Below are 26,769 nucleotides of genomic sequence, written 5' to 3'. Positions count from 1 at the left end.
TACATCTCTGTCTGAAATTATTAGTATCAAAAATGTAGCTGAAGGGGCTGTGAAGGTGGCTCAGTGGTAGAGTGCTTGCCTCGCATGCATGAGGCCCTGGGTTCGATTCCTCAGCACCACATAAACAGAACAAGTCGGAAGAGGAGCTGTGGTTCAAGTGGTACAGTGCTAGCCTTGAGCTGAATAGCTGAGGGACAGTGCCCAGGCTCAGAGAGCAAGCCTCATGACTGACCGAAAAAAATGTAGCTGAAATAATATAAATGCAAGTAAGTATCTAAGAAGGTAATCTAATAGTGATTTCTGTTGGGAAGATTTACTAGACCCTAGGAAAGGTGAGGATCAGTGTCACTGAGTATTTGCCATTGAAATGTTAACTATAAATAGATGAAACTTTTTTTGTGCCTGTCCTGGGGCTTGAACTTAAGGCCTCGATACCATCCTTGTGCATTCTGCTCAAGACTAGCACTGTACCACTTGAGCCACAGTGCCACTTCCCAGCTTTTTGGTGGTTAAAAAGGATCATGGACAGCAAGGTGCCAGTGGCTCAAACCTGTCATCCTAGCTACTCAGGAGGCTGAGATCAGAGGGTCAGAGGATCATGGTTTGAAGCTAGCCTGGGAAGGAAAGTCCCCTTGAGACTCTTTATCTCTAATAAACTACTCAAAAAAACCAAATTGGTGCTATAGTGCAAATGGTAGAGCACAAAGAGGCTCAGGGACAGAGCTAGCGTCCTGTGTTCAAGCCCCAGGACCAGCAAAAAGAAACTCTCACAGACTTTCCTGGCCCAGCAGGTTTCAAACTGTTATTCTCAGAGCTCAGCCTCTTGAGTAGCTAGGATTACAGGCATGAACCATTGGTGCCCTGATGACATTTTTAAAGAGCAAACTGTTCATCCTTTTGTAAATAATGTTAAATGGAATAAGAAAGTTCCTAACATTTTTCCACTTATATATAAAATCTGCTTATACACATTTTCACGAAATCATCCAGAGTAATATGCACTTAATACTCCTCCCAAATCTATCATTACTGCATGTTCTAATAAAGCAAAATGTGCTTAATCCAGAAATACAAATGTCTGAACAAGAATTAGTTTGATTCTATAAATTATATCTAACTACACAGAAAAGATACAGAATGTAGTGCTTTAGTTTATTAATTTATTTTGCAGAAATCTTTGACTTTCTGAATATGTACTGTTTGGAGGTACGATGCATGCATAGCCTTTAAAAATGCCTTTGTACAATTTCATTTCAAAATAACTTCATTCACAGCATACACAGAAATCTAAAAGACACATGGTATTTACAAGATTTAATAAGTTTTTGCTGCTTTAATGAAGAAACTGATCAATTCCTTTACAGTAGGGAAAAAGAAACATGGACAGTGGGTGTTGTTATTTATAAATAAGAATTCAGAATTGTTCAGTCTCAAAGCAACTTTTCATGGCTTTAGAAATTAAAATTGAGTCATCATTCTAAATCTCTGAATGCCCAAGCCATGCAGAATCTATGTGTATTAAATATTTGGGGATGCAAATAATACAGAAAAACAGTCTGGTGAATGTGAAAACATCAGAATTAACTTTCACAATAGGAAAATACTGTTAATTCTTTCAAAAAGATACAGTAGTGGTGCAACACAGGCAGTGGTGCCCAATTCAGATTTTTTAAAGTAACATTTTAATAGTCATTTTCTTCTTTCTACAGATACACACACACACTGTAACATGGGCTCACTCAAGATCTAACAGTGGTACAATATTAAAATAATTCAATTTATAACTATAAAGGGTCAGCTTCACATTCCAGGATACATCATTGATATTTTTAAAGGACAATTCTTCTATGCCTTATATTCTTGCTTTCTGTTTATACTGTCAGAAAGACATTACAATTACCTTTTAAAAGACTACATAATATGGAGTTGTGACAAAAGTTGGATATGAACCCTAGGTAACTGTGATAAAGCAACTGACAAAATTTAAAGAAACATCGATTTCATTCATAATTCAAAAGTACTAAAGTTGAGACCAGCTCCTTAAAAATTAAACTGCTTATACTTCCCATTTCTTCTGGGAAATAAGCAAATTAGCAACACTTTTCCCCCACCATCATTAATCTGCTCTAAAACTACATTTTTACAATGCATTTCTTTAAAATCCCTTGCCTCTACTTTCTCCCAAACTAGGTCAATATCAAAACAATATACAATGCTTATAAGTTTCTGCTCCTCTATTACCACTTTACACTTTTTAAGAAGTCCCAAATTTAAGGGGCAATGTTCTTTTAACATGATGGCAAATGTGTTTTCTAAAAACCCAGTTTATAAAACAGTGAAATGATGTAAAATGTATATAATACCAGATATTCCAAACTAGTGTTTTTAAGAAAGCAAGCCTCTTACATGAACAGGAGTATACTAACTGATCCAAGAGCAGAGGCAACTCTGTAGCCAGGAATCACCCGATTTTATATCCACCACTTATATGCCAAGTGCTTATGCATACCAATCTGACAAGAGATCCTTCTGAAAAAGCACCTTGAAAATGGGGTGAATTCTTAATCAAACTGGTCTTATGCAAAAAGCAATCTATATATGGGACACAGTTAAATATATCAAATTTATCAGTGTCAAATTATTTTACTCATTTTACAAACTGAATGCAGCCAATAGTGGCATATGAAACCCGTGCACAATTAAAAATTTATGTGTACAAAACTTCCTTAAAGTCAATCTCTGATTTCTCATACCCCACCCTCCACACCTAGCAGATCCACTATTTCCTCATTTTTCTGGCAGGTGAAAGCAATGGTAGACTATATATGTCATCAAAGGGCTTGAAACCATGCATCTACTGTATGATAACAGTTTATTTACCTTGATGTATTGTCATGCAATAGTTTTAAGTCATCTACATGGTTTTAATAAAGCATCAGACTGTTTTCAGACATGCTACTTTCATTTTCAATTCACAACTGCCAAGATAACTGCTGCCACTTCAGCATATCACTACGAATACTGGTAAACCTTTTCACAAGAATACGGAGCGGAGCAGTGTACATGTATGTATGAGTGTGTGTGTGTGTGTGTGTGTATATAAAATCTCCCCCAAGTTGTCTCATGACACCAAATAGGGCTGACCATCACTAACACAATATGAAACAATACAAACGCATCTTACAGGATAGTAGGACCGCTAGACTGTTATTGGTGATGGACAGAAACCAGTGTTATAAAAGCCTCTGAAGAATACCATTTCCAGGCCGATGCTCTTAAATCTGTCTTTCTCACCATAATTTTCACAGTTTTTCCACAGTTGTTGTATGAAAGATGTTTTATCAGTGTAATTATATAACCAGGTTTACTTGGGGAAACAAGTGGATATATTTTGGGGAGTTTTCCACACATGAAAAAAATGCTTTCAAAGCTATACTCAGTGTAAAAAGTTATGATTTTGATGGAAAGCTATGATGATGAGTTATACCTTTGGTTTCATTATGCTTATATTAAGTGCAGCTTTTGTTTTTCCAGGTCTGTCAAGGTTTACTGCTAAATTAGAATACAATGACTGCACAAAGAGTGCATGTTTATATATGTGTGTGTACACAGCCGGAAAAGGGGGCAAACCTGGTATTCCTAAGTTTAGAATGTTACATAAAATTATACAGAATGGGAAAACCTATCAAATTTATTGCTCTTTATTTATATTCAATAAAATGGAGGGGACTCCAAAATCCCATTTTGAGCCAAGAAGGAAATTCAACAATGGCAGAGAACTTAAATGTGCTAGTAGCAATTTTTTCCATTGATCCATCCCGATGAGTCACATAATTCATTTGTTCAGTCCAAAAATTCTTTAAGAAATAGTCCTTTACCATTAAGCAAATCCAGTGATTTCTTAAAGTAGTAATATTAAGGTTAAAAGGTTGCTTGTTTCAAAGTATTCTGTACTCATTATTTTCTTGATATATATTGCAGTGCTTAGGGTCAACCTTAGAGCCTTGTACACACTAGGCTATAATCCCAGCCCCATAGGATTTCTTAATTTCATAGCATTCTCTTGCTCAAATAATGCAGTGTGCTACATGATACGGGCCAACTTTAATTTCCCTCACGTTGGCTTATTAACATGTGCAAATAAATCTTTACTGAACAGCTCATGTTGACTTTTTTCAGCTAAATTAGGATTATGGCACAAAGTATTATCTGTGCTGTAAACATCATGAATTCATCATAAAATTGAAAGGAGGGACAAAAGGGCCCTATGGACTGCAAACATTTCTTAAGAACCACATCTGAGCTCAAGATTTCCAAACTAATTTTGGAATGGACTGGTATTTGGCATACATTCACTGTGCTATTGGTAGAGCACAGTTTTATGAAAATGTCACTTATCAAATCATAGTTTGTAAGGGTTTATTTTTAAAACTAAGGGCCTAATAAAAGCATACAGTAACTTAAAAATCTGCCTTTTATGCGGCATAAGTAGGTCTTAGTTACCAGTGTTGATGTAGCTCAGTGAACCATTGTACAAGCCAAGGGAACTTACCCCCTCTGATTGTACTTTCCCCCTATGTGCCTGATAAGCCCAATTCCTGACTGCTACAAATCACATTTTAAAACATCTTGTTTATGTATGTACGTGTGTTTGAAATTACCCCTGAAAAAAGCAGCAATTACAAAAAAACCCTCATTATTTTGCCAAAAAAATAAGATAAAATACCCACATTCTAGGTGCTTTTTCCTGTACTTCTCTTTATAGGAAGCAGCTGGGAAGAAGCACAGGGAGCCTTGGTTTCCAAAGAGCGGTGACCATGTTAAGTCTGCTCTGGAATTCACAGTTTGTCTGCATAAACTGTAACATTTCATCCCACAATTCAAAGCTCTACTTTAAAAAGTACGGGCCACTCAGCAATAACTTTAACAACTGGGATTCAACAGAAGAGCTCTTGACTCCCCTGTGTACATTCTTTCAGGAGTGAATCCTTTCCCAGTTTCAAGTATCCCCTTCTTTCTCTCACTCTGTAATGAGTTAAGAAAGCCAAAAACAAGAACAGAAAAAAAAACCCTCCCTCTTTTTCCTTTTGTGAGCACATTGACTCCCAGTGCCGTTCCTCCTCCTCCTCCCCCCGCATGCAATCGGAAATGAAAAGGCTGGGCAGGTGAACAGACTCCCAAGGTTTCCTTTTCTTCTGGTGGGTGCTCAAAGTTTCACTCTCAACCTGGTGCAGACTCTTCTGAATTCAAGTGTACCGTGGCATCTCGCACTGCTCACAGCGATTCAGTGCAGGGTGGTTGAGAAAGGTGCAGCTGTCACAATTCCATGGAGCCCCTTCATAGTCTTCATCTCGGGGTTGTGTCCGAGGACTTTGTTTGGCGCCACTTAGAAGCTCTGAGGGGAGTAAGGATTGAAGGAGAAGAGAATATCAATTAAATTTATTCTCAAGTATGATCTAAACTGAAATGAAAAAAATAACCACCAGCAAGGGAGAATACTCCTACCTTATTTAATGGGTAAACCAATTGGCAAAGACATTGACTGGAATGACACAAATGAACAAACTTTACAATATCCAAGATCTACCTTGTTCTAAGCAGTTTGATTTTCTTGGTGTAAGAAGAGGATAGATACAAGTTCAGAAGAAATTGCCTTCCTAATTCAATATTCAAAAATACTGAACAGTATTTAAGAATGAAAACTATTTTATAGCATGTTAAATTAATCTCCTCCATAGGATTTCCTTGACAATCTTCAGCCTACCTTGATTTCTCCTTCCTATAGTATTACCCACTCTATAGTTTATCTTTTGCAATGTGTCCTCTACTATGAGACCTTAAAGCTCCAATATCCAATGATGGCCATTTATACGAATGGTTCATAAATAGCATAGCTTCTAACAGATAAAGACTCTATAGTTATTCATAAAGCTAAAATTCATTCAATATAAGACTTTAATCCTAGACTGTGTATATAACCTTGTTGGCACTAAAAATACCCTTCACAGAGTAGTTTTTGAAAAATTGTCTCTAACTGGCAATATCAAATACTGGCAACCTTATATTGATCTCTAGGATTAAAAAAAAAAAAACCTTCAAACTTGTGTTCCTATGAAGTCTTCATTCTTTTTGCGGCTCTGCTAGTTAATTTGTAAATCCTGTTCCCTTTTGGGAACAATCCCTACTGAGAAGAGGGCCAGTGACTACAAGGCTAAAGCTCTCCAGATGGAATTCATCCTAGAAAAGTGGGGCAAGGCCAGGAGATTGACAGAATCCCCTGGAAACCCTCACTATGAACTTAAAATGTGATTAAGATCTAAGGTAAGCAAGTTTTCCAAATAGGTAACAAAAGAAACTGAGATCTGAGGAACCTTTGTCAGTTAACTGTTTAGGGCTGAGCATACCTTCCACTGAAAATTAACTAGGTGACTTCTGGCTTATCAATTTGTCTTTTGTGACAAATGGATAGTGTGAACATTTCCCAAGAGGTAAAGAGAACTGAGGTTTAGACCCTGAACTTTACCCCATGATAAGACTTGGTTCCAATCAGGTAGGTGACCCTAGTTTTACCATATGACAGAAAATTACTGGATTCTCTGGCTTATTCCTATAACTACAAATGAGAGAGATGCTTTAAATGCCAGTTTCAATTGCCATCACCACCTATCTTTTGCTTTATAACTTGAAAACATGTAGATTTAATAGTTTTTTTTTCTTGTATTGAACAAAGTCTTCTGCTTTAAGGAAAGAATGTTTGTAGAAAAGATCTTATATAGTAGTCTGTATTTTCAAAGCAAAATATACCTTAAAATATATACAAGTTCTAATAACTCAATCTATCCTTTCCTAGATGACATATTTCATGAATATTACAGAGTAAGAAAAATTAAGGCATTAAACTCCTAGCTGTTACACTGTCTTTCTATGTCAATTCTAAATGTAGCCTTCAACATGAGAAGGTTTTTCAAACTGATTTTTTTGTCAATCATGGGGCTTGAACTCTGAGCCTGGGCACTGTCCCTCAGCTCTTCAGCTCAAGGCTAGTGCTCTACTATGTGAGCCACAGCACCACTTCTGGTTTTCTGGTGGTTTGTTGGAGGTAAGAGTCTCCCGGACTTTCCTGCCTGGGCTGGCTTTGAACTGTGTTCCTCAGATCTCAGCCTCCTTAGTAGCTAGGATTATAGGCATGAGCCACTAGCACCTGGCTCAAACTGAATATTTTTTAAATTGCATAAATAACTGAAAAAAATCCAAAACCTATTTTAACCTAACTAATCCAAGACATCTGGGGATTCTTGACTGTTTAGTGCTATGATAATTTAATATGGAATAATAAATTATCCTAGAGTTACTTACTGAAAGTATACTTTTAAAAGGTACTTTAATTACAATTTTTTTTGGACCTAAAACAGACATGATTCATTTATCATACAGAATTCCTATTTTAAGATGTCTACTCTCATTGCATTTTCAGGTAGTCCATCTTTTCTTTTTTGTGGCATATCTTAAAACTTAAGCCATTCTTTTTCTTTTCTACAGGGCTCAAAATATGCATATTTATATATAAATGAAGTATGTTTCTCCTTTCATGTTTTGGAATAGATTATAGACTAAATTTCCATAAAAAGCCCCACAAATAGAAATTAGAATACAGAAGTCAAACTGCTCAAAACATGTAACTAAAATTTTGAAAAATTCTTAGAAAATTTAATTTAAAAATGACAACTGTGACAATGATAAAGAGAAAGGATTTTGTGCTTTGTTTGTTCTTAGGATGGGCTCTTTGCATATTAGGGGGAATTCAAGAAAGTACAAGTAAAATACTCGCACAAACTCAAGTATATACCTTATTTTTAGAAACACTATTTCAACTGAAGGCCAGGACAAAGCTAAAGAAGATTTATCAATGAGAAGTTTCTCTCTACTCTTACCATAAAGCTGAAGGTTTTCAATATGGCTGCATAGGTCACTTGAAATATGTCCTTATTGATAGGTGCTTTAAAATGTATAAATGTAGGGCTGGGAATGTGGCTTTGTAATAGAGTGCTTGCCTAGCCTGCATGAAGCCCTGGGTTTGATTCCTCAGTACCACATAAACAGAAAAAGCCAGAAATGGCACTGTGGATCAAGTGGTACAGTGCAAGCCTTGAGCAAAAGAAACTCAGGGACAGTACCCAGGCCCTGAGTTCAAGCCCTAAGACTGGCAAAAAAAAAGTGTACCAAATGTAGTATTAAGCAGGACTCCGGTGGCTCATGCTTATTATCCTAGCTACCCTGAGGCTGCGATTTGTAGATCATGGTTCAAAGATAGCTCAGGCAGGAAAGTCCGTGAGATTCTTATCTCCAATTAACCACTAAAAAGCCAGAAGTGGAGCTGTGGCCCAAATGGTAGAGTGCTAACCTTAAGCAAAAAAGCTTAAGCACCCCAGGCCCTGAATTCAAGCTCCAGAACTGGGACCAAAAAAAGCCAAAAACCAAAACAAAAGAAAATACCAGGTAACACCAGTTTTGAAAACTTATGAAAAATTTTATATATTTTTTCATATTGAAATATTTTATATATATTAGATTAAGATACATTATAATGAATTTTATATTTCTTATTTTTTTTACTTTAGCTACTAGAATACTTTGAATTATACATGTGACTCATAATTTTGCAAGCAAAAAGTAAAGATGGGATTTTCATTATAGTAACTCTTCACAGGTTAACACAAACTCTGGACACAGAAGTACGAACCATCTGCAACTGCTGCCTGGGTGTCATGGACATCTGCCTGTACTTTGGAAGTCACACTAATTCTTCGGGCTTTTCTCTCAATGGTACAGGGGTCTGAGGAGTCTGCATAAGAAGAAGCAAAGCCAATTAGGTGCAATCAAGTCATTCTTCAGCTAGACTGTAGATGCTCACAAGGATCGCTGATGTAGCCCACAGATGAGTGTGTTTACCTTTTCTTTTGTTTATGTTACCTTAGTTCTCTGAACTGCAAGTACTACATTTAATGTTGCTCTGCAACCTACATAGAGAAATGGCTTTTACAACCTTTTCAATCCTTCCTGATTACTTGGGAAAATGCCCTACTTCACTAGATTTCCACTTTTTAGTGGATATGGGGAACTAATCCAACAATAGCAATTAAATGTCAATGTAAAAAATCAGTATTTAGGAGGTTACACTTCAATAACTATGAATAACAGTAAAGAGAAAATAATGGGCTGAAAATACACTACACAGCCAGGTGTCACTGGCTCAAACCTGTAAACATAGCTACCGAGGCAGCTGAGATCTGAGGATTATAGTTCTAAGCCAGCCCAGGCAGGAAAGTCCATGAGACTCTTAACTACAATTAACCACCAAAAATCTGGAAGTGGATCTGTGGCTCAAGTGGTGGAATGCTTGAGTTGAGCAAAAAAGTTCAAGGACAGTGGCCAGGCCCTGAGTTCAAACTCCAGGACCAGCACCAAAAAAGATAGACTCACAAAAAAGATACAGTGCACATACAAATCTAACCAAATTAAGAGCAGAAACAACTCAAAATACAATTACCAACAAACATATATTCTAAATCATTTCATGAATTCCAATTACCTAAATTTGCAGCCGACCAGTAGATACTTTGCAATATAGATAAAAACTGTAGGTATCCCAAAGTTTTGATAGAATATTATTTCTATGACTTAATAGGTTATTGGTAAGCAAATCTTTGTATTAGATAAAATATTTCAGTTTAGATATTATTTGCCTTTATGAAGCAAAGAAAGATTTTCTTTCTTTCTTGCATTTTCTAATCAGTTCTTAGACCATATGTAATTCCCTAATTTAACCCACCTTGGGAAATCACTGTTCCAGAATTCGAAGCATGGTGCTTACACACTTAAATTTAACTCCTTTATCAGAGTAAGTGACTCTTTAGGTTCAAAAGAATAAGGCAAAGCTCTATTTGTGAAGAACTTGTATAGCATCACGTGCTGACTCTGACAAAAACTTTGTAAGATACACAGGTAAGTGTTTGAACAGATCACCTCTGTGTAGTGTACAGATTAGATATGAGCAGAACTCAGGTCTTGCAACATCAGGTGAGTGCTCTTACTCCTATATAAGTTTCAAGTGAGGACCTACAGAGACCTGCTGAGTCACACAGATACACGGTATTGCTTAACAGCAAAGTCCAATCCAAAGACATTTCTGTGTCCCTATCTAACACTCTTATTACTCTGCTACACTTCCATATTCCATGTGGATTCTAGAGTATATCTATAATAACTCCAAGATATTTACTCAACAATAAACCAGTCTTAGTAGCAATTTACTGATGTTCAAAGTGAATGATACTGTAAATAAATCTGCATTAAATCAGATATATTTATTTGTTGTTGTTGGTCATGAGGCTTGCACTCGAGGCCTGGGCGCTGTACCCCAGCTCTTCAGCTCAAGGCTAGTGCTCTACCACTTGAGCCACAGTGCCACTTCCTGTTTTCTCAGTGGTTAATTGGAGATAAGAGTCTCACGGACTTTCCTGCCCAGACTGGCTTTGAAGTATGATCCTCAGATCTCAGGCTCCTAAGTAGCTACGATGACAGGCGTGAGCCACCGGCGCCTGGCATTACATGTATTTTTTAAAGGTGATTTAATTTAAGAAACAAAATAAATCTAAATGTAGTGGTTGACTTGCAATCCCAGCACTCCAGAGCCTGAGGAAGTAGATTTTCTAGTTTGAGGTCAATCTGGGATATACAGAAAAACTTGCCTCCAAAAATAATATGCTTAGCAGAAAACAAGTCTGACTTCATACAGCTGAATTAGCTTGACAAAAACTAAGTTTTAGTATTTATGAAATAGATGTGATTTTACAAGGCATCTATTCTTAATGAAAAATTGTGAGCTTCACACCAGTGACTCACATCTGTAATCCTAGCTACTCGGGAAGTTGAGATCTGAGGATCAAAGATTTGAATTCAGTTTGGAAAGGAAAGTCCATGAGACTTTTATCTCCAATAAGCCAGAAGTTCATCTCCAATAAACTACCAAAAAGCCAGAAGTGGAGCTGTGGATCAAGTGGTAGAGCACTAGCCTTGAGAAAAATAAAAAAAAAAGGAAAAACAAAACTCAGGGACAACATATAGGCCAAGTTCAAGCCCCAAGATTGGCACACACAACAAATATTGTGTACATGCATAGTATAAACTCCTTGGGGATAGGAGTCAAGTATTCCCTTTATATGGGAGCTAGCACTATTTATATAGTCTACATATTGAACATCTGATTCATATTTAAGAAATTGGGAGCCATATATTGTGGCTTCCATCTGTAATTCCAACTACTCAGAAGGACCTTGGTTTGAAGTCAGCCTGGGCAAAAAATCGTCCTGAAATCCCATTCAATTCCACTCCAATACGGTGGGCTGTTCTTTGTTTGCTTCTTATAGTGGAATTTTAGATCTTCCCATCCTTTTTTTTTTTTTCCAGTTCTGGGGCTTGAACTCTGGGCCTGGGTGCTGTCCCTCAGCTCTTCAGCTCAAGGCAGCACCCTACCATTTGAGCCACAGTGCTACTTCCGGTTTTCTGGTGGTTAGTTGGAGATAAGAATCTCATGGATTTGCCTGCCCAGGATGGCTTTGAACTGCGCTTCTCAGATCTCAGCCTCCTAAAGCAGCTAGGGTTACAGGCGTGAGCCACTGGCTCCAGGCTAGATCTTCCCATCTTAAATAAGCATTTAAAGCATTCAAAGTCCTACTTATATCTCCTACTACTATGAGATAACTTCTGTAACTTTGCAATTTCCTGAGTAATAACAATGTCTTCGTTTTTTTTTTGTATTGGGCCTGTGACAGATAAATTGTCTACCATTTCTGATTAACTTGGTCCTCTGCTCTCAGTTTCTCAACACAATTCCATAAAAGGATAATTCCTCCATGACTGGTGGTCACCAGTACATGACACTCACTCAAGTTTAAAAGCTCATATTTTATGAATCCAAAACACTAAAGTGATCAATATGTACACAACCCAGTGGCTCTGAGCATGAAACTCCATAATGTTGCCAAATTTGGCAGTCATCACTAAGACTTTTTTGTAACATTTTTAGAAAACTGATTCTGTGTTAAATTCCATAAACAAAATATAAAGCACTCTGAAGCAGATCAAGTTACATTATTTAAATACATTTTAAACATTCTGAAATTAAAATCATCATGCAGTCAAGTGTGATTACCTGTGCTTTCTATGCAGGTGCTCTATACTTGAGCCATGCCTCTAGACCTTCTCTTGCTTTAGTAATTTTTTGGATAGTGTCTTGTGTATTTGGCTAGACTGGGCCTCAATTCTACCGTATCCTTGTAGCTGGGATTCCAGATGAGCAATACCACATCCAGCTCTCAAGTACTATTTTAAATATAAGGCATTTTCCACTACTCAATGTCTTCATGATTAAACTATCTTTAAAACACAAAATACGTAACTTTAATTCAGTCTTTAGAATTATGACTATAAAACAATATAGGCTATTAATAAGAAAGGGGCAAAAATCTACATTTAATGACTCAACATGTAAATTTAATTGAAATTAAGTTTAAAGATACTGAGATTCTAATTAACCATTTGATGCCTTTATTATAGAATCACTTCTTGATACTGAGTATCTGAAAATAATTCATTCAAACCTTTGTTATGAAGGATTTATTTTACCCTTAATGAAGAAATAGGGAGTTCTATGTAATTGTTAAGACTCATGTTTTGAAATATACAAGGATTCTATTGCCTGAAAATCTGTAGATCTAACTTTTTATTTTAGTATAGCATCTTTACAATTCGGACTGTTTTTGCAAGAATTATCTTTTAGAATTATAGTTCGTACAATGCTGAAAAAAATATAATGTAAACTATATGACATACTGCTTTAATTTCTTTTAAAAATATATGCCATCTAAATTGTCATTGTTAATGAGTTATTTTAATGTTTTTAAAAATAAAAATTTAGAAACTATCAGTATGGCCATATTAATATCATCAATATACTTCAGATAGTTATATGAAATCCCCAAAATTTTGGTTATTTATTTTCTCCAATATTTGTGCTAGATCCATACTCACCTTTTTTAGATGGTTTTGGTGGTACAACTGGGCCAGGTTCTATGTTATCATAAAAATTATTCATGGCTTTTGGGTCAAAGTTTCCTATAAAGTAAATATAGAGAGTAAGATTCTTTGTCTTGTTACTTGAATTTTTAAAAAGAGGATAAATGTAAGAAGAGAAAATATTTTCATTATTCCTATCCTCCTTTTCCCACTGAAATTGTTTTATCACTGTAAGAGAAGGTTTTTAAAAATAAAATCTAACCACACTAATATCTGTCTACAATGTCTTACCTGAAGGAGAAATAATCCTAACAGTAAAATTAGTCTCCTTCAGCAGAATTAGGCACATGGGTATTTGAAGGGAAATGAAAGAATTGCTGACTTATAGTTCTGCTTGTTTTAATTTAATGAACAAGCCATAAGAAAATAGTGACAGCTTACTTTCATAAATTCATCTATAGAAGCCAAAGATATAATTAGTTATCAAATTATATTTTGAGATATCAAATAATCTAGATAAATGTGAAATATCAGCAGCTCATAAATTTCAATTTTCAAGAAAAACAAATCTTAAATTTCATGTTAAATGTTATCTACAGGCTTTGACAATGTGCCTATTTTTGAATACATAATACAATCACTGAGAATTGCAACAAAGTTTAACCTCTTAAACTGATCACTCCTTAACCCTACTGTGACTCTTCCAAGGTTAATTTGGATACAGTGCAAATTCTGGGTCCATTTTCACTCCTGTACTAGGCTTATTCTACATAAATCCAAATAGGCTTTACAGTTGTACCCATACTTTATGCCATATAGTACTCACAGTTTAACTATATCAAATCTCTCGTTTTCTAAACTTGATTGTTTTCCCCAACAAAACTTTTCCTTATTAAAGAAAACACTTCAGCTGTTTTTCAATCCATGCACTGACTTACATGTAATCTACATGCTGAACTCCACCAAAAATTAGGTAAAAACTCAATATAAGGTTTTCTAAGGTGTGGAATTTAGTGTAACGTAAGTATCTTTGCACTCCTTACGAGATTAAGAAATGCTTACAAAGAACTCATTGCCAAGTACATTCTAAAAGCCTTGCTTATGAAACATTAATAATGGTTTCCTCTGCAGGTCCTATTACAAATGCTTTATCCTAGTTGGATATGTTCTATTATTTTAAGAGAATTTTCTAAAAACTATTATAGTTCATGGAAGTCACAATGCTATTTGGTGAATTAATTCGATTTTTTATCTTTAAAATGCTGCTTATCTATTTCAATTATGAAGGTACAAGTGATGTTCTAATTTCTGGATTCTGTAAGACATGCTATACATATCTTAACCAAATGTTTCAGTTAGTGTCTTTTGTTTTGCTTACAGACCACACAAGTAAAAAACCTGATGCAAAAGCTTGTATAAGCTTTATAGCATGCATCCTGATTCCTTTTACTGTTTAAAACTAGTAGGCTATACAGTGACTAGGCATCTAAAAATAACTTCCAAGGGACCTGGACTGCATAGCTCAACTGTTGCATTCAAATTTGCCTGTTTATATTGTTCAGATAATTCCCTATCTTTGGAGTTTACCTACCTCTTTTATCTTGCCTAAAAATGACAATGCAGAAGCTCTCTTAGGCCATAATTAAGAACAGTAAGTATAGGGATTTGGGGGGAAAGTCATTTTAAAAAACGGAATTGTTTTAAACTACACATCAACTTTAATGTAATAGGATATGAATATAATAGTATTTTTATCCTTATCATGCTGGAGATTGAGCTCAGGGCCTTTTATACTTTAGGCAATCCAATCACACTGCCATTGAGCTACACATTCAACTAATATATCAATATTTTAATATTTACGATAATTGAAGATCCACATTATCTTACATAAACTGTATTCATCCATAATTAGCTAAGCAGGGGTCATCAAACTTTATTTCACAGGCCATATAATAAATATTTTAGACTTTGTGGCCTGTAATATAATCCCTGGTCCAAGTACTCAACTGTGTCCTTGAAACACAAAAGTAGCCATGGACAATATGTAAACAAATGGGTGTGTCTACTACTTCACTAAAACTTTTCAAAAACAGAGAGGTGGATATGTTTGCAGAACATTGATCAGTAATTTTGTGTCTCATTTCTTTAGAATCTAAAAGCGATTGTTTTTCCCACTTAGTCTTCTTATCCATATCTAATTCAAAGTCCTTATACTTTTATAGTGATTTGCCTTGGAATCTTTTTGAGTTTTTTTTTTTGTTGTTGTTGTTTTGTCGGCAGTGTGGCTTGAATTCTGGGCCTGGGCGCTCTCCCTCAGCTCTTTCAAGGTTAGCACGCTCTGCCACTTGAGTCACAGCGTCCACTTCTGGCTTTTTCTGTTTATGTGGTGCTGAGGAATCGAACCCAGGGCCTCATGCATGCAAGGCAAGCGCTCTACCACTAAGCCACCTTCCCAGCCCCTGCCTTGGAAACTTAAAAATAAGTTTCTTATGGAAATGTCATCTACTAGTCAACAGTGTGCAGCAACTTAGAAAACAGTCTATTTTCCAAAAGAAATGAAGGCCGTTGCTAATATGGCATTCTGTGTAAATGAATGAAAATCAGTTAAAACAGCTGCTGCCGTAGCATACTTCTGTAAGAAATCCAAGGAATTACACTATAATTATATTCTTATATTGTTATGCAACAGATAACCCAAAAGTAGCACACTGAATTCTAATTTGGGATCCCTATTATTTTAGATGACTATCACATAATATAAACTCTACTGTCTTGGAATTTAAAACCTATCACTTTATAAAATGTAGCCACTAAATGACTAAAACATAAATTTAAAGTAACAACATAGAACAGTCTAAATGCTAAGAACTAAATGATGAAACTGCCAAAGTAAAATTAACTTTTCAAACTCCCTAAATATGATGGATGACCATGGAATTTGGGAATCTCTTAATCTTATAATGGATAAAAACTGTCTTTTAAATCTATAAAAACCAAAATTATTGCTAGTTAAGCAGCTTTAAAAACCACACTATTACTTTATGGTTTACCAAATAATCAAGTCTATACCTCTAGATTGAAGGAGATCAACTTCTTTCAATGTACAGTCAACATTTATCTGGAGTTGTCTGTTCATGCTTCTCAATCTTGTCATTTCCTCAGGCTAGTAAGAAAGGACCCAAAATAGCAATTGTGGGAAAGTCGTTATCAAGCCCAACACTTAAAAACTGTGTTTCATTTATTTGTTCTGATTGGGTATTACCAAGAATATGGCCTTAGTCCATAAGAGGACACATTTAAAAATTCTTATATGTTATGCTTTTAAAGGAATAATCAAGTCAAATGGGGACCACAACAACAGAGCTTCTAATAAACAAAAGCTGCATATAGTGGCTTGCTATAATTCTGGACTATGTTCTATCAGAAAAGACCATTTAAAACACTGACTATAGAGAATATCTTATGTTTTCATGTAAGGTAAACTATGAGAACCAACATTTCAAACGAGAAATGTCTACAGTTTAAGATTTGTCTAGCCTGGTAAAAAAGACAACTCATTTTAGTGATAGTTTCAAGCACATTTTACCAGGATTCTCTTCTTTCTTTAAATTCACTGAGGTAATGTCATACACCACACCAATTTGTTGATGATAAAACTGAGACAAGTTAATTTTCACAAAGTTATAAATCCAATGACTGGAATAGGCCAAGACATATATACAAGTCTCACATATTAATTCATTTAGAAATATTTTTCTCTTTTTTCCTAGATTGAAGGCAGTGCTTAATCTTGTACATAAATATTTCAGGCACAAATAGAGTTTTTTTCTCCAGCTTTGCTTATTGCAAGCTTTCAAGCCCACCCAACTTCTTAGCCCTTTCAGGAACACATATGAGTCAGCCAAATGGAGCAAGGAAGTTTTTTGGAAGCCTTTCCTTCTTTATTCCTTACTGTGCATATACATAAATAGTAAAGCCAGTGCATGGATTCTAGAGGAATGGGTACTGAAATTTTAGCACATCCCAGGGATTAACTCCATTAACTAGATTGGTTTCAACAATATGGAGTAAAATGTTAAATACCTATTATTATATGAAAATATCCTATTCTGTTAATGCTTTTGGGGGCAAAAGTTAAATATGTTAACAGTGAGGAAAATGAACAGGAAGGTTATCTTAAGTTACAAAAATACAAGATCTTTAGGAAGTATTGTAAGAGTGAGTTGGAATGCCCATTACATTAGCAGGGGAAGTGGCGTTATGGCTCAAAGTGGTAGAGCGCTAGCCTTGAGCAGTGCCCAGGCCCTGAGTTCAAGCCCCACAACCAGAAAAAAAATTAGCAGGAAGTTAGCAGAAGTTCCAAAAATGACAAAAAAATGTTTGAGCTAAAATCCCTTGGACTGCCAAGAGAACAACAAAAATCACTTTAAAATATTTCCTCATTCCTACCAGTAAACTAATTATGTGACAATAATGTATAATGTGCTTCCCTTAATTATTAAGCAATACTAAAGTAGTTTAAAACATATACTTGAGAATTTTCAAAGATAAAGCACTCAGGCTGGGAAGGTGGTTCAGTGGTAGAGCGCTTGCCTTGCATGCATGAGGCCCTGGGTTTGATTCCTCAGTACCACATAAACAGAAAAAAAAACGGAAGTGGAGCTGTGCCTCAAGTGGTAGACGACTAGCCTTGAGCGGAAGAGCTGAGAGACAGTGCCCAAGCCCAGAGTTCAGGCCCCACGACCGACAAAAAAGAAAAGAAAAGATAAAGCACTCAGTTAAAGGTCTGAAGAACGATGTTATACTAATACAAACATGTAAAAAGAACCTATTCTTTGTGACAGTCAAGAGGCAGAAGAGGCTGAGCTTTCCTAGATATTTTGAGCCATCTAAAGAGAGATGCTTCAGCCATGATGGCCCTGAGTAGGGAAGCTCTATAACTCAGTATGAAAATATGCATTACAGTAAACAGGCTACTACATATGTGCTGGCAACAAAAACCACTGGAACACACTGAACGCAGAGTTGATAAGATTTCTTGTTCTTTGTCATTGCTTCTCAGTTAGCTGGGGGCTGGTGCCTCACATCTGTATTCTTAGCTAATCAAAAGGCTGAGATACAAAAGATTATAACTGAAAGCCAGCCAGGGAGAAAAATCCCTGTGTCTCCATCTCCAATTAGCCAGCAAAAAGTGAAGCGAATGGTATAATGCTAGCCACAAGCAAGCAAGCAAGCCAAGTATGGAACTCTATGAGTTCAGGCCCTGGTAGCAGCAAAACAAACAAGCAAACACACACACACACACACACACACACACACACACATATAATTTTAGAAATTTAGGATTTCAAGAGTTACCCCCCCCCCCCCCCCCCACACACACACACACAATTTTAGAAATTTAGGATTTCAAGAGTTACCAATTTTAGGTTTTTAAGGTAACAGATGTTTATATCTAACATTGCAAAATGAAAAATTCTTAGTTCTTTTTCACAAGGTGGGGAAATACCATAAGTCAACTGTTTTGGCACTCTGAAGACCATTGATATTCTTTGTTGGCCCCCAAATTACATATCTGGGACTCAAAAGCTGGGCGTCGGTGGCTCACACCTGTAATCTTAGCTACTCAGGAGGCTGAGATTTGAGGATGGTGGTTTAAAGCCAGCCCCAGCAGGGAAAGTCCGTGAGACTCTTATCTCCAATAACCACTCAGAAAACCGGAAATGGTGGAATGGCTCAAGTGGTAGAGCACTAGCCTTGAGCTGAAGAGCTGAGGCACAGTGCCCAGGCCCAGAGTTCAAGCCCCATGACCACAAAAAAATATCCACTAAGAATAAGATGAGAGGGTGGAAGTAACTTCTGGAAGGGACAATGGCAGCTTTCTTATTAAAATCTCACCCTTCAAGGTAAGATTAAAAATATTCCCCTCCTCCATGAAATTATATTGTCTTTGTATCTTATTAGCAAAAGGCTAACATTTTTATCTCCAAACTCTGAAAATACTTGTATTATTACCATTTAGCTGGTCAACACTTTCACATTTTTTCTAGATTTGTGTGTGTGTGTGTGTACACACACACACACACACACACACACACACATATATTTCTAAGAGCCATATCTCTTTAATGATGGTATGTTTTATAGTAGTTAATACAATGCTTTGTAAATAGTAAATTGGGGGGGGGGGGGAAATGGCACCTATCATATATCTCACACTTGTGCTTGCCTTTAAAAGGTCATTTCACTGCTGTGATCACAGATGTGTATTCCACTCTCATTAAGCAATTCTTTTTTTTTTTAGGTTTTGTTTGTTTGTTTGTTTTTGGGGGGTCCGGTCGTAGGGCCTGAACTCTGGGCCTGAGTGCTGTCCCTCAGCTCTTCAGCTCAAGGCTAGTGCTCTACCACTTGAGCCACAGCACCACTTCTGGCTTTTTTCTTTTTGCTTATGTGGTGCTGAGGAATCGAACCTAGGGCCTCATGCCTGCAAGGCAAGCGCTCTACCACTGAGCCACCTTCCCAGCCCTCTCATTAAGCAATTCTAATAAACACTCTTTTTCTTTTGCTGATACTGGGGCTTGAACTGAGGGCCTGAAACTTACTGAGCTTTTTTGCTCACAGCTGGTACTCTCTACCACTCTCTACTGTATACACCTCCAGCCTAGCTTTTTGCTGGTTAATCAGAGATGCAGTCTTATGGGCTTTGCCGCCTAGTTTGGCTTCAAAATGAGATCCTTCAGAGCTTAGCCACCTTAGTAGCTAAGATTACGGGCATGAACCACTGGTACCCAGCTCACACATACTTTATACATAAAACATAAGCATGAAAAGAATGTTACTTATCCAAGGACCTACCAGTGACACAGTATTGGAAAACTGAGATTCACCACTCATTCAAAAGCCTACTCCAACACTTTGTCTTGATTATCAGCCACATGAACTGTAAATTTTTGAAGCTGGAGGATTGTCTACATCTGGGCTCATTATACTTTTCTATCTACTTTATGTATACCTTTATGTAGTCCATGACAGCAGGATTATCAACACTGTTTTCCTAAAAAGGACTCAATACAAAGTCCAACTTAAGATCTAGATTTTTTTGAGGCAACAACCCACTACTACCTTAAACAGTGTTCTACTTTGAATTTGAGAAAGATCAATAGGATTTTACTTAAGCAGTAATTATCACACAGCAAGTAGTTGCTAAACAAGGTTTACATAGTTATTTTAAATAATATGACTTCTAAGGTATAGATTCATTTAATGCTCTAGAGTTACCCAAGGGTTCCCTTATGAGTCACAGGCTTCAGCATCTTTCCCCAAATACCATTCAATGAACATCACTTTTCAGTTTGGTTTGTATTTTTCTAAGTGACTATGTAATTTAAACTCTCCCTTCTAATGATGACTAAACTAAGGGACAGTCACTAATAGAAAAAAGCTAACTCACTGAATATGCCTGTTTATCGGGAATCTTTTTCTCAAAAACTTCCACTGGTTCCCAGTTATCAGCAGAGTACTTTTTTCAAGAGTAACACACTGAAAAACTGTTCAAGGTCTAAGCCTCTATTCTACCTCTAACCTCTGTAAACTCATCAGAAATTTCATGCTTAAACCAGGGAACTCTACTCACTGCCTCCTAAATGTAAGACTCTATCTTACCTTCAAGCCTTCATTACTTCATGTTCTTTTTCCTTCAAAAAGGCCTTCCCCTTTGCACTCTGCCTGTAGCAGTACTATCTGTCCTGTAGGGCAGCTGTTTCTCACTCCTTTCAATCTAGTAACCTTAGGAAAATCGAATGAAAGCTACACATTCACATCCTATATAATCTCACAAATGAAACTGCATATAATTTCAAGAAATTCACAGATTCCCCCTTTGAAGCCAGAAAGCGCAGATGAAAACGACTCTGTGAGAAAAGTTAAAGTCATGCTGACTGCAGGGAAACTGATACATTTGCCTGCTTCCTTAAATCAGTAAACTCTCAGCGAGAGATTACCTTGAATTTAAACAAGGGAGGAGAAGCTACATGGAAAAAGTAGAGGGCAAGTAAGCTTGAAGAACAACAGGATTTATAAACACAGATCTTTGGAGGCGCATTCCAGGAGGGCTGTTAAGAGTATATTCAGAAACAGTTAATGTATGGATTCTCTCATTGTCCGTGTACATATACAGCACTTAACACACTACAGGATAATATAGTTACCTGCTGGTGTGTCTAATTTTATACTGGCAGGTAGTACTAATTACCTAGCCTAGTATAATACTTATTAACTGTATACAAAAAAAATCTTGAAAAATCAGTGTTGAAACTTGCAATGAGAGGATGGATAATAAAATGGTTGAAAAGGCCACTGGATTGTAGGAGACATTTTAGAATTTTCAGAGGTGTCTCAGATTATCAGAATTCATAACCATTAAATAACACATCAAAAATAAATTAACCAAATCTCTGTATAGGAGCAATCCCCTGAATGACTATCAGTCAATATTATCATCTTGTTTCTACAATCACATTTAACAAAACTGCCTCAAGATATTCTACAACTTCTTCAAAATTCTTTCATTTTACCTGAAGTACTTAGAAAAATGCATGTGTGAAAAATTATGTATTGTGTGTTTAGAAGAAAGAGTGTATGGAGAATAATTTATAAAACTATTGGTAAAAATTCACTTTTCTGTGATAGAAAGCAACTTATAATAAATGAGATACCACTCTCCTGTCAGTCTTTGAAAATATTGATGAGGATTACTGAAAGTAAGTCTTGAACCCATTGTTGGACAAAAAAAAAACCTGCCAGGAACAACCTAACAGAGAAACAAATGGCCTATACAATGTGCCCATGTCCTTATCAATACATCCCAGTGGATCACTTACCGTGGGGATTGCAGTAGTACAACTGACCCTTCTGAGTCGTCTCTGCATCAGGTCATGCTCCATACCATTAACTTCAGCCTTCAGTCGCTCTAGCTCCTCTTTTTCAAGTTTCAGTTGCTTTGCTAACCTCTCCATCCTTGCTCGCTGATGTAACAGCAAGGCTAAAGCATTACAGATACAATCATTGCAAAGAATAACACTGAAAAAAACTGACTGGAAATTTTCTACATGCACAGCTATGTATAAAAGATGCCAACTTGGGGGCTGACATTTACTCTAAGGTCTTCCTACGGCTGTTTGGTTTGTTTGTTCGTTGTTTTATGGTCGGTCATGGGGCTTGAACTCTGGGCCTGAGTGCTGTCCCTCAGCAATTCAGCTCAAGGCTAGTGCTCTACCACTTGAGTCACAGTGCCACTTCAGGTTTTCTTTTTTTTTTTTGGTTGCGGGGCTTGAACTCTGGGACTGGGCACTGTCCCTCAGCTCTTCAGCTCAAGGCTAGTACTCTACCACTTGAGCCAAAGTGCCACATCCAGTTTTCTGGTGGTTAATTGGAGATAAGAGTCTTAAGAACTTTTCTGCCTGGGCTGGCTTTGAACCGAGATCCTCAGATCTCAGCCTCTGGAGTAGCTAAGATTATAGGCATGAGCCACCAGCACCTGGCTCCATATCTGTTTTAATTTAGCTTGTAACTGCTACCAAAATGACATCACCCATTTGTTTTGTCATCATAGTTTTTCTAAGGATATTCTTTGCCTTTCCTAAGACTCTTTTTAACATAATTATCTGTGCTTTAAAGGGCTGATATATGCATAAATTATATATATATAATTACAATTTAATCACATTTCTTTTTTGGGGAAAAATCATACTAAGTAAAGTAAGCCACACCCAAAGAAACAGGTCCCATGGTTTCTCTTATTTGCAATAACTCATGTATGTCTAGGATAATCGCAGCAGATGATCAGAATAGTTCAATAGCTATGTACACATGATCATATTTCTTCTTATATACTCAAAGAGTGTCAAAATCTCAAAAATATCCTGAATAGATTTTTAAAAATCTAGAAGAGGTCTACTATTAGCTATTCTGGCAATGCTCATCATTAATAATTTAATTACTTATAAATACTATACCGTTCAGGCCATCCTCTTTGGAAAAGATGAAAATTCTTTTATGTGATGAACTAGTTTATCCTGTATGAATTTTCCCCACTCTATAGTTTCTATTTTTAGCAACAGCCATTTTACATGACTGTATTTTTTACAGTAGATAGTCTCCCCTCACCAAAAGTCTTACTGGTTCATAAACATCATGCCTGCACTTTTTTTTTTTTTTTTCTTTTTTTGTTCCGGTCGTGGGGCCTGAACTCTGGGCCTGGGTGCTGTCTCTCAGCTCTTCAGCTCAAGGCTAGCGCTCTACCACTTGAGCCACAGCGCCACTTCCGGCTTTTTTCTTTTTGCTTATGTGGTGCTGAGGAATCGAACCCAGGGCCTCATGTATGCAAGGCAAGCGCTCTACCACTGAGCCACCTTCCCAGCCCCATGCCTGCACTTTTATATTTTAAAACAAAGTCTGTAGATAATTCAGAATCACTACCCTTACTGGTAATAGTAATGTTATGGGCATAATATTAATAAAAATGAAACATTTAATTTAAATAACTAACAGTGTTTTAATGTAAGAAACTGTTACTTTGCCACAAACATTGTATTTCATAAAAGGGCTAAAATTTACCTTGTGTATAGGCATAATCATCTGATCCAGAACTAGAACTTCTTTGATATTTATGGCTTCCCTTTTCTCCCCCAGATCCTGGTATCACTGAAATGGGCTGAATAGGTTCTGGTGCTGCAGATCGCTCTTCTTGGTCCACTAAATTTAGAAGATTTTCAGTTGTTGCTCGGCCTACAGTAATTTTGAAAACTGTAGTTGGGTTTGGCATCACCCGAGGAGATGGTGATGGAACACACGAAGGTCCAGTTGGCTGTGTATATGTAATATACACAGGATTAACACTAAATGGAGGTTTTGGTTGACTAGATATTCCTCTTGAAGGGGAACTTGAAGGTGGTGTGGTGGCTGTATACAAGGAGTGCTGATTCCGTGGAGACGGCTGATTGCTGATGGGTGATGGACTCCTCGTAATTGTTGCCCCAGGTCTCTGAGAAGGTTCAACTGTAATTTCTATCTTCTTCATGGAACCTTTGGGTAAGCTAGATGCTGTGTATGGGAGATAGGCCACTGAATGACTTCCTTGCTTCTGATAGCTAGGAGGTCCTTGTTGATATAGATGGGGTGGAGTAGTTGAAGGACTAGGTGGCATAAACACATGGGAGCTTGGGTGGCCCAACTGGGGAGGTTGCACTTGATGCTGTGGAGAGCTGAAGGGTGAAGGACACTGAGAAGGAGGAGGTGAATGGTAAGCTGACTGAGGGATTTGCTGCTGTTTGGGAGAATACTGAGAAGGTTGATAGTTTTGTTGGTGTGGATAAACAGGCAAAGGACGTTGGCTATAATGAGGGACTGGGCCCTGTGGTGAGGACTGCCACGGCGTACTTTGGGGAGTTTGTCTTCCTGATGAACTCTGAGATGTCTGTCTAATATAAATAGAACCAGGAGAACCATAGAGATTGCTTGGAATTTGTGGAAGAATCTGTAAAGCTCTTGGTACAGTCTGTCCAGAAGGGAGATTCTGAGATACTGTAACAGTAATTGGATTTGTACTATACCGAGGTATGTGCATATATGATGGAGGTGGTGGTGGTGGTGAAGGCCCTTGCATAGCAGATGGATTCATTCCTGTTTGCATGGAAGATGGTTGTTGAGGTGGCTGTGAAGGTGGAGTGGCTGCACTTCTGTTCTGTTCATTCATAAAAAATGGATTGTAGCTAGGAGTAGCAGCCACAACAGCTGGAGCTGAGTGTGGTTCTTGAACTAAACAGATTAGCTGTTTACCTGCTGTATGCTGTGGATCTATATGTCCATCACTTGAGCTATGTACCAGTGTTCGACCACCATTAAGTTGAGCTCCATCTCCTGGGTGGTAGCTACCAGGAGAATGGATACCTAGGTTAATATGTAAAAGGCGATTTCTATTCATTCGGTTGTCATCTGGACTATGATATTCCATATACAAGTATTTGCTACTCTCCTGGGAAAGGGCTCGGCAACAGGCTTCAAGATTGTTATTATTCTATGGGATAAAAATGGTAAAAGCATCATTGGCAAAATTAACAAAGCCTAATAGCAGAAGATAGGCCCTGCCAGAGAGTTATAAAAATATTACTGTCATAAGATTAGTAGAGAACAATATGGTCTATATTCTGGAAAGGAGATCCCAAACAATTTATATTATCAACCCCCAAGTTTTCTGACTCCAAATCCAGGATTCATTTTATATTTGTTGTATCTCAATAAATTAAAATGTTGGACGAATCTTGGTTTTACCCCAATAACTGTACTATATAACTCATCATTAATTCTTAAGCACCATGACCACGAAAAGAAGAAAAAGGCAAAATTCCTTAAGAGCTAAAACAATAAAATAATAAAGCAGCCTTATCTTTTATTTGAATGTATTCCTATATAATTTCAAACTTTTGTGCAAAACAAGTCAGTAAAATAAACAAAACTCCAATTCCATATTTTGAACTATGGCTCTGTGACTTTGCCATTCAGTGGTAAGTTAATAAACAAAAACCCTCTTATGGACCACCTTAATGAAATTCACTTCCATAATTTAAAAAGTTTTCATCAACTGAGAGGAAATACTCAATTTCATTGAAAAATCTGAATTTTTCTCAAGTTATATACATTCACAAAGATAGTAATTACAAACTGTTATTAAAGAAGTTCCAATTGATTATAAACAAAGGTTTCCTGGTGTTAAACAAAATTTCCCATTAAAATACAGAATTCCTAACTATATAATTAAACATGTATTATTCACTGCCTTTGAAATAATTCAAACAGTTTCTTAATTATCATGACTTTCTTTGTAACTTATAATAACACATACAGATAATATACACAATAACTATTACGCATTTATTTCAGGAAAGTATATTTTGTACAAAAATGAAACACTTAAGCTTCTGTTGAGAACTAAAACTTAAAATGGGACATAAATGCCATTAATTTCAGAGCTGACAGAACTCTGTAAGGGTTCAACTACTGTCCAAATTACACTTACACATGAGGAAAGAGAAGCCTAAAAAGTAATACGGTTTGACAATAAGCATGGAACTAGTTAACTGAAGGGCCAGTTCCAAATTTCTCATCTCCTGCATCCAAGTGCTCTTTCCACACAATAATTATAAGGGATAGGCTATTTGGCCAAAGGACATTACCAAACTTAAGTGTCAGGCAGAAATCACATTCAGTCAAGTAAGGCTTTGCAAAATGAAATATACATAATAAAGTGTCTTCTTGAAGTTTTAAAATAAACTCATGGCTTATCCATTTTCTTGTTTCACAATTTTATTAATATTCTTGAAATGTAATGCTTTCTACCACCGAATTAGGGTGTTTAATTAGTATCCTCACAAAAAAGGATACTAATTCAAAATGAGGAAAGAATGAATTTGGCAACTTATTCAATTGCATGTTTATAGCAACAAGTTGAATAAACCTAAGACAAATATATGAAAAAAATTCAGATCACAAATACAAGACAGCTAAATAATTCCTTCTTTCCATTTGAGACTAGTTTTCACTAAGTAGCCACGGCTGGCCTTGAACTTTGCTCTTCCTAACTCTCTAGGTGTGTACCACCACACCCCACTTTTGCACAGATTCAAAGAAGAGTATCAT

General features: G+C 36.7%; 1 protein-coding gene across 4 annotated transcripts in view; it reads right to left on the bottom strand.

Annotated features, from left to right (window-relative positions):
* Positions 1-1,140: 1,140 nt before the first annotated feature.
* Tab3 (TGF-beta activated kinase 1 (MAP3K7) binding protein 3) overlaps positions 1,141-26,769 on the bottom strand; it is a 55,945-nt gene continuing 30,316 nt past the window's right edge. For all 4 annotated transcript variants that reach the window (XM_042692429.1, XM_042692431.1, XM_042692433.1 and 1 more), the window contains 6 exons: positions 23,692-25,150; positions 21,957-22,117; positions 16,147-16,240; positions 13,090-13,173; positions 8,741-8,842; positions 1,141-5,395 (listed from right to left, as the gene is read on the bottom strand). In XM_042692429.1, the coding sequence (XP_042548363.1) occupies positions 5,247-5,395; positions 8,741-8,842; positions 13,090-13,173; positions 16,147-16,240; positions 21,957-22,117; positions 23,692-25,150 (2,049 nt within the window). In that variant the 3' untranslated portion in view covers positions 1,141-5,246. The remainder of the gene's footprint in view (positions 5,396-8,740; positions 8,843-13,089; positions 13,174-16,146; positions 16,241-21,956; positions 22,118-23,691; positions 25,151-26,769) is intronic.

The sequence above is a fragment of the Dipodomys spectabilis genome, unplaced genomic scaffold, assembly GCF_019054845.1.
Source record: "Dipodomys spectabilis isolate Male_0828 unplaced genomic scaffold, ASM1905484v1 ptg000156l, whole genome shotgun sequence".
Taxonomy (NCBI): Eukaryota; Metazoa; Chordata; class Mammalia; order Rodentia; family Heteromyidae; genus Dipodomys; species Dipodomys spectabilis.
The sequence above is the reverse complement of the archived record's forward strand: the minus strand, read 5'-3'. Positions and strand labels throughout refer to the sequence as shown.